The sequence below is a fragment of the Pithys albifrons genome, chromosome 5, assembly GCF_047495875.1.
Source record: "Pithys albifrons albifrons isolate INPA30051 chromosome 5, PitAlb_v1, whole genome shotgun sequence".
In the NCBI taxonomy this organism is placed as follows: domain Eukaryota; kingdom Metazoa; phylum Chordata; class Aves; order Passeriformes; family Thamnophilidae; genus Pithys; species Pithys albifrons.
In genome coordinates this window covers 5,744,518-5,760,534 of record NC_092462.1, presented here as the reverse complement: position 1 = coordinate 5,760,534, position 16,017 = coordinate 5,744,518, and the positions used below count along the sequence as shown (strand labels likewise).

General features: G+C 39.8%; 1 protein-coding gene across 1 annotated transcript in view; it reads right to left on the bottom strand.

The window, feature by feature from the left end:
* LOC139672077 (protocadherin Fat 4-like) overlaps positions 1–16,017 on the bottom strand; it is a 127,500-nt gene that overhangs the window by 30,993 nt on the left and 80,490 nt on the right. Inside the window, exons 7-8 of the mRNA XM_071555559.1 lie at positions 5,848–6,028; positions 2,228–2,478 (exon numbers count right to left, since the gene is read on the bottom strand). Coding sequence (XP_071411660.1) covers positions 2,228–2,478; positions 5,848–6,028 — 432 coding nt within the window. The remainder of the gene's footprint in view (positions 1–2,227; positions 2,479–5,847; positions 6,029–16,017) is intronic.

Below are 16,017 nucleotides of genomic sequence, written 5' to 3'. Positions count from 1 at the left end.
AGCTTGTCTATATGGGCACCACTTGCATTAACCTCTATAGTTGTCCATCTGCAAGGACAATCCAGGGTGTTCTTTTTCACTGCACTTTACAGATCTAATGTACAGAACATCTTTCAAATTTGACATTGTTGAACCAATTTGCAGAACACACTGTCAATGTTTTACTGGTACTAAAATATAGAAAATACCCATTCCTGTATAAAAATCAAGTTGTTTTCAACCTCTTAAGGCGAAATCACTTACAGGCAGAAATTACTTTGACAGTATCCCAATAAAACTATACTTCATGCCACTGTTTGTCATGTGCAGTGATTTGCACTCCAGGGGCAGGAATATTTAGACAAGAGCAGTATTCAAACCCGTGTGAGAAACAGGATAAGAAGAAATGAAGATTTATTGCTTCATTTATGCAAATTATATTATTAATTATTATTAGTTCCCCATTTCAAATTTGATTAAAAAAAAGGATGAGAATGTAGCTTTTTCTTTTGAAATTTATACAAGATACTCTGTGATTGGAATAAAAGTGAAAGTATTGATCAGGTTATGAGGGTTTGCTCTTTTTTTCTGGTTTTTGTTGTGTTTTGTTTTCTTTTCTTTTTGGAAAAGCTATTTCAGATGCTACATTCAAGTGCACTAAAGATGTTTGGGTTTTTTAGTGGCTGCCATGCCTGCTAGTAACATCATTGTCAACAGCCTCTCAAAATAATGTGGAAAGATAAGGAAGTTGTAAATAAATAAGTGCATGTGTCCCTAGGTTTTTGCTAAGTTAAAAACAGAGTAAACATAACTTAGGCTTTCTATAGGTTTTTAGTTATAAGAGATTTCATACAGAAAGTACCCAAAAAGATACAGTCAGAAAAAATCAGTTCAACCTATGTGTACTCTTCACTAAAAGCATTTAAAGAAACACTCCAAAAGAACCAGAAAGAGGTACTGTGCCTTAATCAGAATACACAAAGACTTATCAAGGCAATAATAAAACAATTTCATAGTGTTGTTCTGGAAACAGGGAAGAATTGTAAACAAATTCATTCTTCCATAAAAAGGAGAAGTATTTGCAAGTGTTTTAAATTTAGAGAGAAAACCTAAGACATGGAAATAAGCCTTTTTTTTTCTTTTAATGGAAAATTTGTTTTGTAAACCATTTGTCTTGGAATCCTCTTTGTAGGCATCACATATCCATGTATGTGTAAGCATGTGAAAACACCGCATTGCGAGCTTCCACAGCCAACCTCTCCAACTGTCTTTTGGTGAATTTGTGGCAACAAAGTGATCAGATTATAAACTTCTTTCACTGTTTTGACATAGTAGAGGCCCTGTTATTATTTTAAACCTTGGAAAAAATTCTCAAAATAGGAGACACCTTCACTCAGTTCTCCCTGTCCTCATGCAAATATACATATTCTCCTTTCTTTCCCCTTGAAATGCCAATTCAGTAAATAGAAAACCTTACCTTTTTTAATGTATTTATTTACCAGGCTTGTTAAAATATAAACTGAATCAGAAATTAACTCCTGTGTTGAGCGAAGTCACTTTAATTTGAGTGTAGGCTTCACAAAAGAAAGGTTTCTCCTTGGCTGTACTTTTATTTTAATCTACCTCATCACTTGGCTCAAGGAAAAGGAACATAATTAACATCTGATGCCGACATGGCCTTTTTGGAAGAGGTTGTCAAAATCCTCTAAGAATTTCTCAGGGCAGAAAAAGAACATCTACACAGAGAGGAGACTTTCAGAAATAAAAAGAAGCCATTGTCCTCCTAAGCCTGGAAAAATAATTTAATTACTTATTAGAGTGGGTGCTCATTGACACTCTGTCTACTTTACTAGAGGCACATAACTGAATTTCCATGGAAGAAACACAGTAAAAAGATTGCTAAATTCTGGGTGATATATTGAGCCTTGATATTCCTCATTCCCAGACAACATGAAGATATTACCAGAAAAATATCTGCACAGGAACATCTCAGAAACATTTTTTGTGGCACAGCTTTGCATTTCATTAAGATTTTGACAAGAGAAGCTGCGGATGCCACATCCCTGGAAGTTTTCAATGCCAAGGTTGTAGGGGGCTGTGAGTAGCCTGGTCTAGTGGAAGGTGTCCTTGCCTGTGGCAGGTGTGTTGGAACGAGATAATCTTTAAACTTCCTTCCAACCCAAACTATTCTATGATTCTATGTTTATGCAATTTGAAGTATCTCAAGCAGTGCCACTGATCAGGTTACCTGAAGTGGTAGGTGATGGGACATGGGTGACGTAGGGATGGTGTTGAAATTTGGGTGGGTTGTCATTCACATCGGCAACAGAGACGAGCACACTGGTGGAACTGGAGAGAGCGGTGGGAAAGCCCCCATCACTCGCCACCACCACCAAAGTGTAGTTCTCCTTTGCTTCTCGATCAAGGAGGGCAGTGGTGATGATTTGCCCTGTAGATGGGTTGATTGTGAATTGTGAATTGCCACCAGAAAGCCTATAGCTGTTTGAAAGAAAAACCAAGAAAGAAAAATTTGATTAGTATTTCAAAAGGCAGCTTGCTGCTGTAAGATAGTAACCATTTTCTATACTTTTCAGGCCACCATGTTGATGGGTATCAACAGACAGTCATATTTTCTTCAGACTGTCCATCTGTCTTCATTTTTTTACTCTTTCATATTTCAAGGCCTGTCATAAATGACATGTCTGGGAATTTCCAAGCATAGTTGCTTAACACAAATAGATTTCTAATAAATGAGTAGCTGTCTGAGCCATCAGATATCTGGAGATACCATCAGACATATTCTCAAAAGTACCTGCTGAAGGCATCCTCTAGTACTGATTTCCCTGGGCAACAAGAGTTACTTCAAAAGGCTGACATACCTCTTAACTGAATCTGCATAACATAATTAGAAAAAATACTATGTCCTAAAATGAAAGGATGACAGTTTTACAAAAGTGAGGATTTAAAATTCATATTGTTTCTTGATACTGGGTAAAGTTCTGCTGTTTGAGATTTCAATGTTAATTCACAGTAACATATAGCAAATAACTAAGAGAGCTACATTAATAGAGAATAATTGTGACAAGAATTTAACCCTTGGTTGGTGTATATGTATGTGCACACATCCCTCAGTATGTGCAACAGTGTGATTTAATAAGAACTGACTGTGTGCTTACTGCACTGGCTTCCTAGTGCAGTGAATTTGTTTCTTCTCTTGAAATGCTTATCCAGCTTGTGTTCACACAGAATGAATCTCAAAGATATGTGGAGCACTGGACTGTATTTTTAAAGGTAACTGGTAATTATTAAATTTTTTAATAATTCAGATAATAGATTTCCAAAAAAACTATGGAAACAAAACCTGGCTAAATGAATAATTCCTCTATTGAATATTATAGCCCAACACAGCTGTGGTTAGCACAGTTAGCACAGTAACATCTTTTTTGAGGCATATGATATTATGAAAGATTCAGAAGAAAGTGGCTTTAACGAAAGAGATTAATAATCTTCACCTCTTTAAAATCAGTACAGGTTATGACAGTAATAACAACACAGCTCAGAAGCTGTACCGAGAGGACTGAGAGCCAGCCTGTGTAATAAGCTGTGGCAACTTCTGTTCAGTCATTAATCTCTACACAATGCCACAAGCATACTTTAATTGCTTAATTATGATATAATATGATGGCCATATGTAATTATTCTTCAGCCATAGCAATGTGCATCTAGAATGGAAACAATATGAACAAAGCCTAAAGCACCACTTAAATCTCCCTTAAACAGCAGCAACACAGGCACACTTCATCTGTGCTTTGCAATGATTTGTGTGAGGTGCTGCAGAAGACAGAGAATTTCTCTTCTGTATTTCCATATATAATGGCTCAAACTTCAGCACTGGAAAGATACCATGAAAATCTTTAAAAACAAAAAGAAATAATAAAGACATTAAATTTGTTGTAAGATATTCTGATTTATATCTGAACACAACAGCATGTAAACCAACTGGACAACATAAGTGTGCCTCAATAAAACTAGAAAAAAAATCCAACCTCTACACAAAAAACCCCAACCCAAACCAAAAACGCCCTGAAACTCTAAATGCAACAATTGGCATAGAAGGAATTTGATCCAAGCAGTTAAAATCTGGCCTTTCAAGTATTTGTCTGTGCTGACCTCCCTTACCTACAATATCTTTAAAAAGACTGTTCAAGTGTGTGTTTGCCATTTACAACCTAAAAAGACTGTTCAACTGTATGTTTGCCATTTACAACCCCATCACCCTCCTTTAATAACTCCACAAGTTATCACCAGAAATAAGAGAAAAAGATTCAACATGTATGGACAGGTAATAGTTTTGCAGATTAAGCACTTCTTGAAAAACACACCAGGTTTGTTAACTTTAGATGAAAATGGTAGCCGAGGATTTTATACTTTTGGAAACCAAAGGTTTCATTTTGAAACAGGCTAACAAGACTGAAAAGGAATTCTGAGTGCTCAACACCTCTGACAAGACGACCTTATGTTCTGGTCCTTCTTGCTTTCGACAGTTTTGTAATACCAGTCATATTTTGAGATCTACTTTAAATGCTGAATCTGGACAAACTCTGTCCAAGAAAAACAAAGTCTGTTCCCAAGTCTAAAGAGTGTGAAACAAAACCTGAAAACAATTTTTTAATAGCTACTTAGCTATGAAGGGAAAAATATTTTTATCAACTAATTCTATGATGAGGTACTGAGTGAAGGACAAAGACTAATGGCAGAGATATTAAAGCAATTCAACCACAGTAAAGAAATCTGAGAGCACTCTGATAATTTCTGATTATGCTACCCAATCATTACAATCATTCATGCTTTGCATGGAATTCTTTTTTCTAAAGGAACTGACAGAAATAGTTTCTTAGATTAAGATGGAATAAAATTAAAAATGTCATTGTTTCGCAATTTAATACATGGTAATTTTGGATAATTTTCAAATATCTCAATACGCCTAAACATCAAGTTTCTATTTTTGGCTTGTAGCTAGTTGGAAAGAAAATACTACAACATTTTATAGACATTGCTTTGCCATAACATAGTTCGGTTTTATTTTACTTCCTTTCTTTAAAAAAAAGTGACAACCACAGTGGTATTCTTATGTTCCTTGAAGAATGAACTGAGGTGAACCAACAAAAAAGTAAATAAAGAAGCTGCTTCTACATCCTGCTTCACGAATTTGGAAACAGTGATGTTTGCAGCCACAACAGTTAAATGTGATAAGATTACCTATGTGTCCTTCTGATAAATAACTAATACCAATCTGCTTTGCATTCCATTTGCAATACATCAGTGCTCAGTGGATAATCTTCGGTTTGTCACTGCCACTCAGCATCTTCATTAGTCTTGTCTGTGAAACTGGGAATGGCCAATGTTCAACTCAGTGCCCAGCTAAGTTCCATCAACTGAGGTCTGCAAAACAGTTGGTATTTAGAGTTTTTCTGAATGGCATAAGCTTTATGTCTCTCCTTGTGTAATTTTCATGCTAAACTGAAGACACTAATTGATCAAAAATTTACTCAAGTAACATGTTGGTTTTCAGTGAAAATTGCTCACTACATGAAAACATGTGAATGCAGCAGCAAGGCAGGTAGTAGGTGCAGGTGCAAGTTAAATTTGTTTGCTTTTCACTTGGTAAAAAACTAAAATAACTCTGCAACTCTATTTGTCTTTAAAAGAATTCCAGAAGACTATAAACAATAAAAAAGACAAATTAGTGATAGTTGTTCTATTGTGTCTTACAGCTTTAAAGTACATTGGTGTTGGACACTGGGGAAAAAAAAATCTTGAGGCAAGGTATGAGGCAGTATTACAATAGTGCAAGAGTAATCGACCTACCTAATAACAGCATTTGTAGAAGCATCAGCATCTGAGGAGTTTACAAGCAAAATATCTGTCCCTGTAGGAGCATCCTCCGGAACAGTGGCAGAATACATGTTAAAGGCAAACGTTGGGACATTGTCATTGACATCATCCACTGTGACAGCAATGGTTCCAGTGCCAGTGAGAGCAGGAGATCCTGAGGGAAAAGGGGATAACAAAGTGCTAGAGGTTACAAATACCAGCATGCTAATCAGAGGTCTGCCATCTCTGATTTAGAGCCGAGCACTTGAGCATGTCACAGTTCACAGAGCAATAAAGCCAATTCAATACAGAGGACAGGGTCAGGTTTGTTTCAAAGTCATCTTGACATAAAGTACAGTTGTGAAAGAGGAAAAAAAAAGTTGTTATTTTTCTTGCTCCATCTAATTCCAGAAATATTTTGTAATACAAGCTCAGCGGAAAAAGATGGTCTTGGAACTGCTCTCAAGGCTTCCTGTAACAATTAGGACCAATTTGAAGATGTGGTTGACTTTCCTATTTCTCTACGAGAAGACCTTCAAAGGAGGCACCCTGACAGATGTGAAGATTCCAGCCCTCAACTTACTTATCCGCAGAACAAATAGACTGGAAACTGTGGCAAAACACAGATTTCTGCATGGCTTTTCCACTGCCGGTTGCACCCCTGACCTGGAAAAACCTTCTCAGAGTGCGTGAGGGGGTTGCACTGTCTCCAGCCCTGTTCAGACTCATTTTCTTCGTAAAAGTAACCATCTATAGCAGTAAATAATGCTCACTCTGATGGGATACGGTCTTATGGAAATCAGACTGAACTTATTTAACCTACGGCTTTCATCCTCCTTGTTATTCTAAACTCTGATGAGCAGTGATGAGCAAGAAATAGGATGTTTATTCATGTGCAAGCTCTCCATATTTATTCTCTTAAGCTTTTCGTTTGCCATATCCAGAAAAAGACCATTAAGAGTTTACATGTTCTTGTAGTTTTGTTAGTCAATTACATTTCCTTTCAGCCAAGAATCATCAAGACATCTTCTGCTAACCAAATTCTTCACTAAGGGTCCCTGAAAGAAAAGGGATTATTCCTTTCTTTGAATACATGGAAAAGAGAAGGAAAAAGTCATAGTAGAGAATAAATACATGAGTTATGGCCCCTTTTACTCAAAAGACAGATGATGACCATGCCTGTTTTAACCAAGATTGCATCGCCTACCCTTCAATCTCAAAAAGATACAATTTAACATTTGTTGGACTGGGAAAAAAGAGACAATATGAAATGCTTTGGGCCAGATACTGTTTGAATCCTTGCCGTGAGGAGCTGTCATTTGACTGAACACAGGCAGCTAGCTCTATGTGACCACCCTTGTCCTTCAAACTCAGCAGATGATTGGGTCACTGCTATCCAAGGTTATTGCTAGATGCAACCTTAGCGCTGGGAAGGAGGCAGGTTCTGCTCTTGGGTCTCATCTGCTCCAAACACAAAGCTCATATAAAAGAAATAATAACCCATTTTCCCATATGTTAACCCTTGTATGGCCAGACCTCATGAACAAAGATTTGGGAAGGGCTCTCCGCACGTGGGTGTGCCCTTCCAGCCTGTGCAGTGGATGTTTTAGGTGAGGCTCAGCGTGTGCAGAACTGGCCCCACCGTTTAAGTCCTGAGGTTCATCTGTGTTATAGTTTGGGCTGGCAAAATGCCAGCTGCCTGGTACCCAGTCAAAAAGTCCACTCCCAGAGCAGGAGAGTGAGGGAAAACAGCAGAAACAAGGCTTTAAACACAGTGAGGTTTTTATATTTATACAGAGAAGAGGAGAGCTTAACACAGAATATGAAATAGCACATGGTGACAGGGAACAACAACAGGCTCACCAAGGTCGCCCCAGCTAACAGGTGAAACTCCGAACCAACCAAACCCCCTCCCCAAAGGAAACCTCCCAGCAAGAGGGAAAGAGGAATTAACAGGAATGTGCTCACGTCCCCGGCTAAGCAGACGTGCCGACCGGCAGGAGGGCCTGATATCAGCAGTCAGGGAGCGGGAACCGTCCTGGTCAGAAGCAGGGACCAAATAGAGCCGAGACTCCTCCCACCTTGCTTGTTATACTCCCCGACACTTCCTGATGATGTCAGATGATATGAAATACCTCTATGGCTGCTTAAGTCAGATGATGCCTGTCCCCTCTAATCTGTGTCACAACCTTTGAGGCCTGCTAAAAACTGAGGCCTAAATGGGGACCTATGCTGACTAAAGCCAAAACTACTACAATCTGCCACGGCCGAGCGAGTTTGGACAGTGAAGTCCTTGGGACTGTCTACAGTACCCGGTACTAACCGGGGCTGACCCTGCTTAGCATCCGAGATCTGACCGGATTGGATGGCAGGGAGGCATTGAACTGCCAGGGGATGGTCCCCACTGAGATTCAAACTCAGGTCCTTGGGATTCAGAGTCCAGAGTGCTCTTCTTTACACCACAGAACCGCCCATGTTAACCCATGCAGGTTGAAGAAACACCACACTGCATTGCTGAGAAGAAGCTGGGAGTAGCTTCTGCATGGGAATGTTTTTCACCACAAAATGCTTCACAGTAACTTTGTTTAATGCACAAATGGGCTGAATGACAGAGCTTCCAATTGAAAGGTGCTATAAATCTCATCAGGCTGAATTTGAAGCCTGATGATCAGATGGGAAAGATCACAATGCTGAGGAAAGAAAGTGCAAGCCAAGAAGTATAGATTTCACATCACGGCCGCACACAATAGAGGCCTTTCTCTGCTCGAGTCTGAGGTAATTCATTCTGCCAATTAATACACTTTCAGCCAGGAAGGTTACATTAAGGCAACAAGTCTGACTCATTTTTTAGCCTCTTTTTACCTCTGCATTTTGTCACTTAGCCAAACACATATAGATAGAAAATCCTGCAAAAGTGTTCTTGATTGTTGAAATATTGCCTGTGAAGTGTTTATAATTACTGCACTAAACGAAAAAGAGTCCTAGGCAGCATTTGCTGCCATGTGTCATCAAGCTCTGGCTTTCCACACACATTTTACTGACATTCATCTCACCGCTAATGAATGAAAGGTTGAAAGCTGTAGTTTTGCAGGTGATTAAACAATTTATACATAATTTAGAAATTAATCTTGGGTAAGTCATATTCAAAGAGCATCAATAAAAGAACGCTAGCTCACAGTTAAAACCTAAAACTCATTGTTATAAAATGTGTTTGCTAAGATAAAGCCAATGCTGGAGAATTCACACTGTCACTTTAGGCACAAAAATGAAGATGGTTGCAACTCTATAGGTAAGCCAAGGCTGGGGTGATCAGACTGGCTCCAGCACAGCTCTGCTGACTGGCCCGGAGCTCAGGCTTGATGCTGCACTAACTACACTCACAGGATTAATGGAAAGAGGAGAATGGGAAGAACACATTCACATCTGCTGGCAAAGTACCATGTGGACAGACACCAACAGCAAAATGCTGCAATGGTTTTGTTCTTCCTCCTGCACAGCTATTGAATCTTTGGTCACAATGCAAACAGCCAAAAAGGATGCTAAATGTAATGGCTCCTTGTGGGCTACAGATATTCTCCTGCTCAGGATCACACTGACACCAGCAGCCATTTGACTCCCAGCAGCCCTGGCACTCTTTCCTCTTCAAGGAATCTGAATCTGTATGGTACCAAGCAAAGAAACACTCCAAGAGTCAAATCACAGCCCTTGCCTCAGCCCCCCCTATATATTCCATGCCCTCATTCTCTGATTCCTGTTCCTCTCTGGAAGTATCTGCAAGGCACCATGGGCACAATTGCATCAGCCTCAGAGTGAATAAACCAGCCATGGTTGAGTGCCATGCTAACAAAACTAGGTAGGGTAACATAAGTAACCTAGATGTCATACAACACTAGCTTGTGGCTGCACAATGGTCACAGAAACATCCCAGAAGTCCAATATTAATTCAGCTGTTTGTAACATCCCAAGTCACTGCTCTCCAGACCAAAACCCCAAACCTTTCTCGTCTTACTTAGATGGAAAAACTCATGTATTTACAGTGGTTTTCTGTGTATTTATCCAAATACATTTTTTTCCTTTAAGCAAAATATCACGTCTACAAATTTACCTTCATATTCTATTACACAAAAAGATAAAGCTGCAATTTTACAGAGAGTCCTCAAAACTTTTATTCACTTGAAATTGAATGACTAGCTCACATTTCTGCAGTTACTAAGAAATATAAGAAGAGGAAATTACAAATGAAGTAATTTTGTATGGAAAAGAAATAGCTCAGGGCCAAATTCTACTATCCTCAGTGAACTTCCAGTGAAAGCTGTGCTTGCATAAGGACCACAGAATTTGGCCCTTGGTAATAAGCAGGTTTCATAAAATGTACATGTCATATTTGTGGTGAGGGAAGTAGTTTCCATGGTCAGGCTGAGTTCCCAGATTTCTTAGTTATGCTTCGATAGCAAATCTTCCCCAAGTCAAATATACTTATTATGCTACAGCATCACCCCTTATTTTCTTCAAACTTCACTTGATTTTTTGCATAGATAAGTGCAGTAAATTTTGTGTAAATTCTGCAATATTAGCCAAACACTCAAGATGATCCCCAAACTGTTCTTACTAAACCAGGCATGTTACAACCTATCTAAAATTGCTGTATACAGACACACAAGCCTTTGAGTACTCTTACAAACAGCCCTGACAGCTAAAGCCAAATATACACTTTTCCCTCAGTGAACTTGCATTAGAATTTGTATTATTTTTTGTGATAGTCTGAACTGTTTTTCAGCAGAAGCAGCAACTATTTCTTTGTCAGACACTCCTCATTTAGAGCATTTCTCTAGTGTTATACTACTAGTAGGTTTTGTTCCAAATCCCAAAATACCATGTCTCACAGAGGCTCAGGATATCCATGTTGGAAAAAAAGTTTTCTGGAAGGATGGAGGACTGAAAGAGCCATCAAATGATAAATAACCAGGGAACAAAAAATTAACTGCGTGAACTAAATGGAAGAAATCAGATTGACTGTTCCTGTTCAGTGCATATCAAACCTTTAAAATTTTAAAGACTATGACATTAATGCATTTTTATTATTCTGAACTTCCCATCTCTGTGTGCTGTGGTCTGTTTCTGTGAACTGAACAGTTTATTTTCTAGATGACAGCTGTACATATACATTAAGCAGACGGTTCCACAAATGTCTAAACGTCATTGTTGAAATAAAGATTAACCTGGGATAGTGTCAAAATAGTAACACAGAGTTCAGGAGGAAAATTGCTTCCCATGGATGTTCTTCCAAAAATTTCAGCTTTTTTGCTTACATCTGCAAGTAAACATGTGTCTGGGGATGAAGAGAAGGAGCAGACCTTGGGAGCCTGCTCCCTGGAGGCCCACAGTGGAGGGCAAGTTACAGGGGGAGGTTATGAGGCCACTTTGGGCTTGGACAGTGCTGGGCTGTAGCCCCTGTTTCTTCACAAGACATTTGTGGAAGTGACATGAATAATCAACTATGGGGAATGTGGGTAAGGTGGGTAGCAGTACAGGGCCAGAGCTGTCTTGTCCCAGCAAGATAGGACTGGCAAAGAACTACAAGCACGTTTTCTACCCCATTCACCAATGCTTGTGGCTGATCACCATGAAAAACATGATACTTAGAAGTTATAATGAGCCCTCTCAATGTTTTCTTCTCCCTGTCCAGGAGAAGGGAGACAAAAAATATTGGCTATGTGCAGCAACACAAGTAAAAGAAAGGAAATAAAATGCAGAAGGTGAGAGAGAGAGAGAGAGAGAGAGAGAGAAACACCATTTAAACTGACAATCTCTACCTTTCAATAGCTGAATAATGAGCAAAGAGAGGACAATACACCTTTGGGATGAACTCATCATAAGTCACTCCTCCTCTTAACTGGTGCTAATGCTTCTAAGCCACAAAGTCATCCACAAGAGATGCAAAGACTGCTTTTACTTTCATCTTGGTCTACCCATGCACCCTTGAAAGAAGGGAGCACCACATGTTATATTCATCCACCTTGTCCTGGGGAACAGGGAAGGTAAGCTGTTTTGGCTCCCTGTAATGCCTAAACACACACAGAATCACAGAATATGCTGAGTTGGAAGGGACTCACAAGGATCATTGAGTTCAACCCTTAGCCCTGCACAGGACCATCCCCAAGAGTCACATCATGTGCCTGAGAGCATTGTCCAAATGTTTCTTGAACTCTGTCAGGCTTGGTGCTGGGACCACTTCCCTGGGGAGCCTGTTTCAGTGCCCAAACAACCTCTGGGTGAAGAATCTTTTTCTAATATCCAACCTAAACCTTTCCTGACACAACTTCAGGCCATTCCCTCAGGTCCTGTCACTGGTCACCACGGAGAAGAGATCAGTGTCTGCTCCTCCTCTTCCCATCACAAGTAAGTTGTCACCATCTGCTCTGGTACATGTTCAGCTCTCCACACCACAGTGGGACACCAGGATGAATGGGGAATGATCAGAGTACTAAGACTGAAGTAATAAGAGAAAACCATGGGAGGAAACTTGGAAAGCCAGTTAGGTTCATCACGAAAGCTCAGAAAAAGATGATGCTGTTGGAAGTTATCTCAACCGGGTGGTACTGTGGGGATCACAGCAAAAATTAGAAATAGGAGAACGTGTTCAGCACACCATCCACATATTGTTTGAAGCTTTAATAGCTTCTGGGTCCTGTCTGCACCACGGTTAGCACAGCAGATAGTAAAATGATCATTTAGGAACTCAAAAGTTTTTGCCAGCATTAAAATATCGGAATTAAGTGCTGGAAAACAAATAATAAACACAAGTAAAAAACCCACAGATACATTTCACTAAAATGATTAAAAAAAGGATTAAAATTAAATAAAATGAATCTAAATGACTAATCAAGACTCATACTGCATGTAGTTTACCATGTTTTGCAGTAAATTAAACACATCATTATCCTGGAAATTGGAAAGCGATTTAACAGAAATGGAATTTTTGCCTCACTGTAATGTGTTGCTTTGCAGCAAAGTGGATTTCACTTCTCCAGTCAAACACTCAGTGAATGAGTCCCAGGACTAGGAGTTGTATGTATTATTACAGAGCATTAACTTTTTCACTCAAGTAAACAAGGCCTTTCTCACAATAAAGTGGCCAATCTTTCCAAATGCATTTAAATGCAGACAAGAGTGTTCTGAGCCTCACACAACTTGTGAGTTTTAAAATAAAGATGGAGCTACATTTAGTGAAAATGCAATTAGCTTGCATTACACTGAATTTTTGGTGCAGGTGAAGCTTGATTTGGCACATGGATGACTTTAAATTAACTTATTTTCCAAGAACACAAAAGTAACTGTTCATGTGAAATAGGAAAAAGCAGTCATCCTTTTTACAAGATTGCACCACAAACATTCCTCCTGGCTGGGTATGTTGATTGTGCTTTGTTTTCTTCTTACTCAATGTTCACCACAGGATTCCATGCTAAGTCTTAAAAAACTGGTGAACCTAGATTATTGTGAGACAAAAGCTGAAATAAGTAGCTAATAAAAAAGATAACAAAAAGCTTAGAAGCAAGCCCTATTCTCTGTCAGTTCAGTGGGTGACTAGTGAATGAGATCATGCAAGAACTCAAGATTTTCAAAATTTCTGACTATGTCTGTCCTAGTTCAGCAGGAGGGAGCAGCTAACCCTCTGTGGGGGTGATCAAAGCTGTGTATTCTACCCCCTCTATTCATTCCCCAAGGTCAATGGGCCATTAGCAGCAGCTGCCCAGGGAGCCATTATCACCTTCACTCCCAGCCTGAGGGGGGGGCGGAGCTGCTAATGGGCCATCAACAGTTCAACACCCCCTGGCTCCCAGAGTTAATCACCCATTGTGTGAGTCCCCGCCCAGGGGGAGGGACTGAGAGCTCCCTGAGGGTACATAAGTGGTGGGTAAGAAGACCTCGGGAACTTCTCGTCGGACCCAGAGCAGCAGCAGGACCTCAACAGGAGGAGATCCCCGCTCTCGCCCAGACCACAGCCCTTGCCTGCACCAACAGGTTTTTCTTTTCCTTTTGCTCTGGACTTGGGGGAACCACAGGGGTCTCAGCACAAGGGCAAACAAACCCCCTTGGGTTTGTGCCCCAGGACACTGGGTTATACTGCTGGGGTTTTGTGAGTTGAAAGCAATTTCCCTTGTGTGTCAGTGTTGTTATTGTAATATTATTATTAAATTTTAGGTCTGACTTATAATCTCTCTCGTGGTGAGTTCATTTCCCCTGCTGGTTCACCTTTAAACCAGCACAATGTTAAATCTGAGTTTTTCTCATAGTTAGGTACAAAGTAATAGTTGTTCCCAGAACTGACTTAACATAACTTCTACTTCAAAACCCAATGGAATAGATAGACAGTTGAGATAGATCTGCACTTTTGTAAGGATTATCTAACAAGAAAAAAAAGGGATTTTCTGTACTCCATCAGATATTAGAAAAAACAGTATCATCCCTCATCTTGCAGCCTAAATAAGCTGGGAGAAAACAGAACTAAATTTGAGAATATAAGACATCAAAAGTAAAGAAAAAAATAAAATTAATCACTAGACCAGAGTCCAGCAATGACATATCCAGTCTGATGCATGTGCATAAACACAGATGCTCAGACCTGTTTCGAGAGTGTAAAAGAAAATCGTATCCCAAATAGTGATGGCAAGATGGGATGTCTCATCTGGTTTTACCCACACGGGTTTTAATCTGGATACCAAAATTCCTGACTGACTTTATCCTATGAATTCATTAAGCTTTGGAGCTTCACAACAGGGACAACATTACATTGCAATACATTTAATATGCTGTTGAAAAGGTGGGAGTTGTAGGCACACAGAGAGGCAGTTCTAAGTACTCTGTGTACATCATTTTTCTATTCCTGTTCCCTTCCTCTCATCAGGAGGAGTTACCTGCAGCTGTTTACCCAGACAGCCTGAAAAAATAAGGCTGTAGCACTGTTACAGAGTTGGAATTACTGAAATACAGACACAGACTGAGAACAAAACACATGCAATAAAGCAAAAGTATAGGATGTATTTATCACAACTTCAGGCTGTTCCACACAATTATCTTTTTCAGTGCACACACATTATCATATATATCACTTACATATCTGAAAGGTGGTAGGTAACGTATTCCTTCTGTTCATAATTGTTTCCCATTGATGCTTTTGTTTAGCAAATTTTAAAATGTGAAAAGGAAAGGCTGGAAGAGTCCTGGTCTTCTGCCCATGGCATAAGCTAGATACAGGGATGCTGACATAAGCAGATGGCAGTCAGAGCCTCATGGCTGTCAGGTTTCCTTCTCCTTCCACAAAATGTACAAGCACTAATCCCATGTGCCATAAACCCCTTGGCATACACTTGTAACCTATTAATATCAAAAGTACAGGTCATCAGAGATGGTGCTCAGACATGACACATGTAGGTACTGCAGGTTCCTTAGCCAGATATCCATTTATTTCCAGAGCAAGAGGTTGCCTTTTGCCAAATATACTTAAAAAAAAAATGTTTAAGGAAAATGCTGAATATAATGTTCATACTAAACCCTGGCAAATGACTGATTGTAACACTGCAAGGAAGAAATTCTTTCCTATGAGGATGGTGAGCCACTAGCATAAGTTGCCCAGAGAAGTTGTGGATGCCTCATACCTGGGAGTGTTCAAGGCCAGGCTGCATGGGGTTTTGAGAAACCTGGTCTAGTGAAAGGTGCCCCTGCCCAGGGCAGGGGAGTTGGAACTTGATGAGCTTTAAGGTCTCTTCCAACCCAAACCATTCTACGATCTCCCTGTGCCCACATGGGAGGGTGTAGGAGGTGGGCATAGCCATGTGCATAGCCATGTGACCCTAGAGAGATTTAAAGAAAGTGGAATTGCAACTTAAAAGAAAGGCATACCATTTAAAAAGATATTTTCTTAAAACCACCAAATTACACCTCCTTATGTTATTGCTGTAAACAGAGAAAACAGAGAAGCTGGCTCCTGCAGGTACTGCTGACTAAGGCAATTTTTGGCAGCTTGTGACTCCTGAATATCCCACAGTGAAATTCCTGTAATGGAGAATTTTGAATTACGCTTTAAAAACACCCCGTATAAATAGAGAAGATTAGACAGCAGGGGAAGTGTTCAGGCCATATGGGCATGTTTTACTTGCTTTGTCC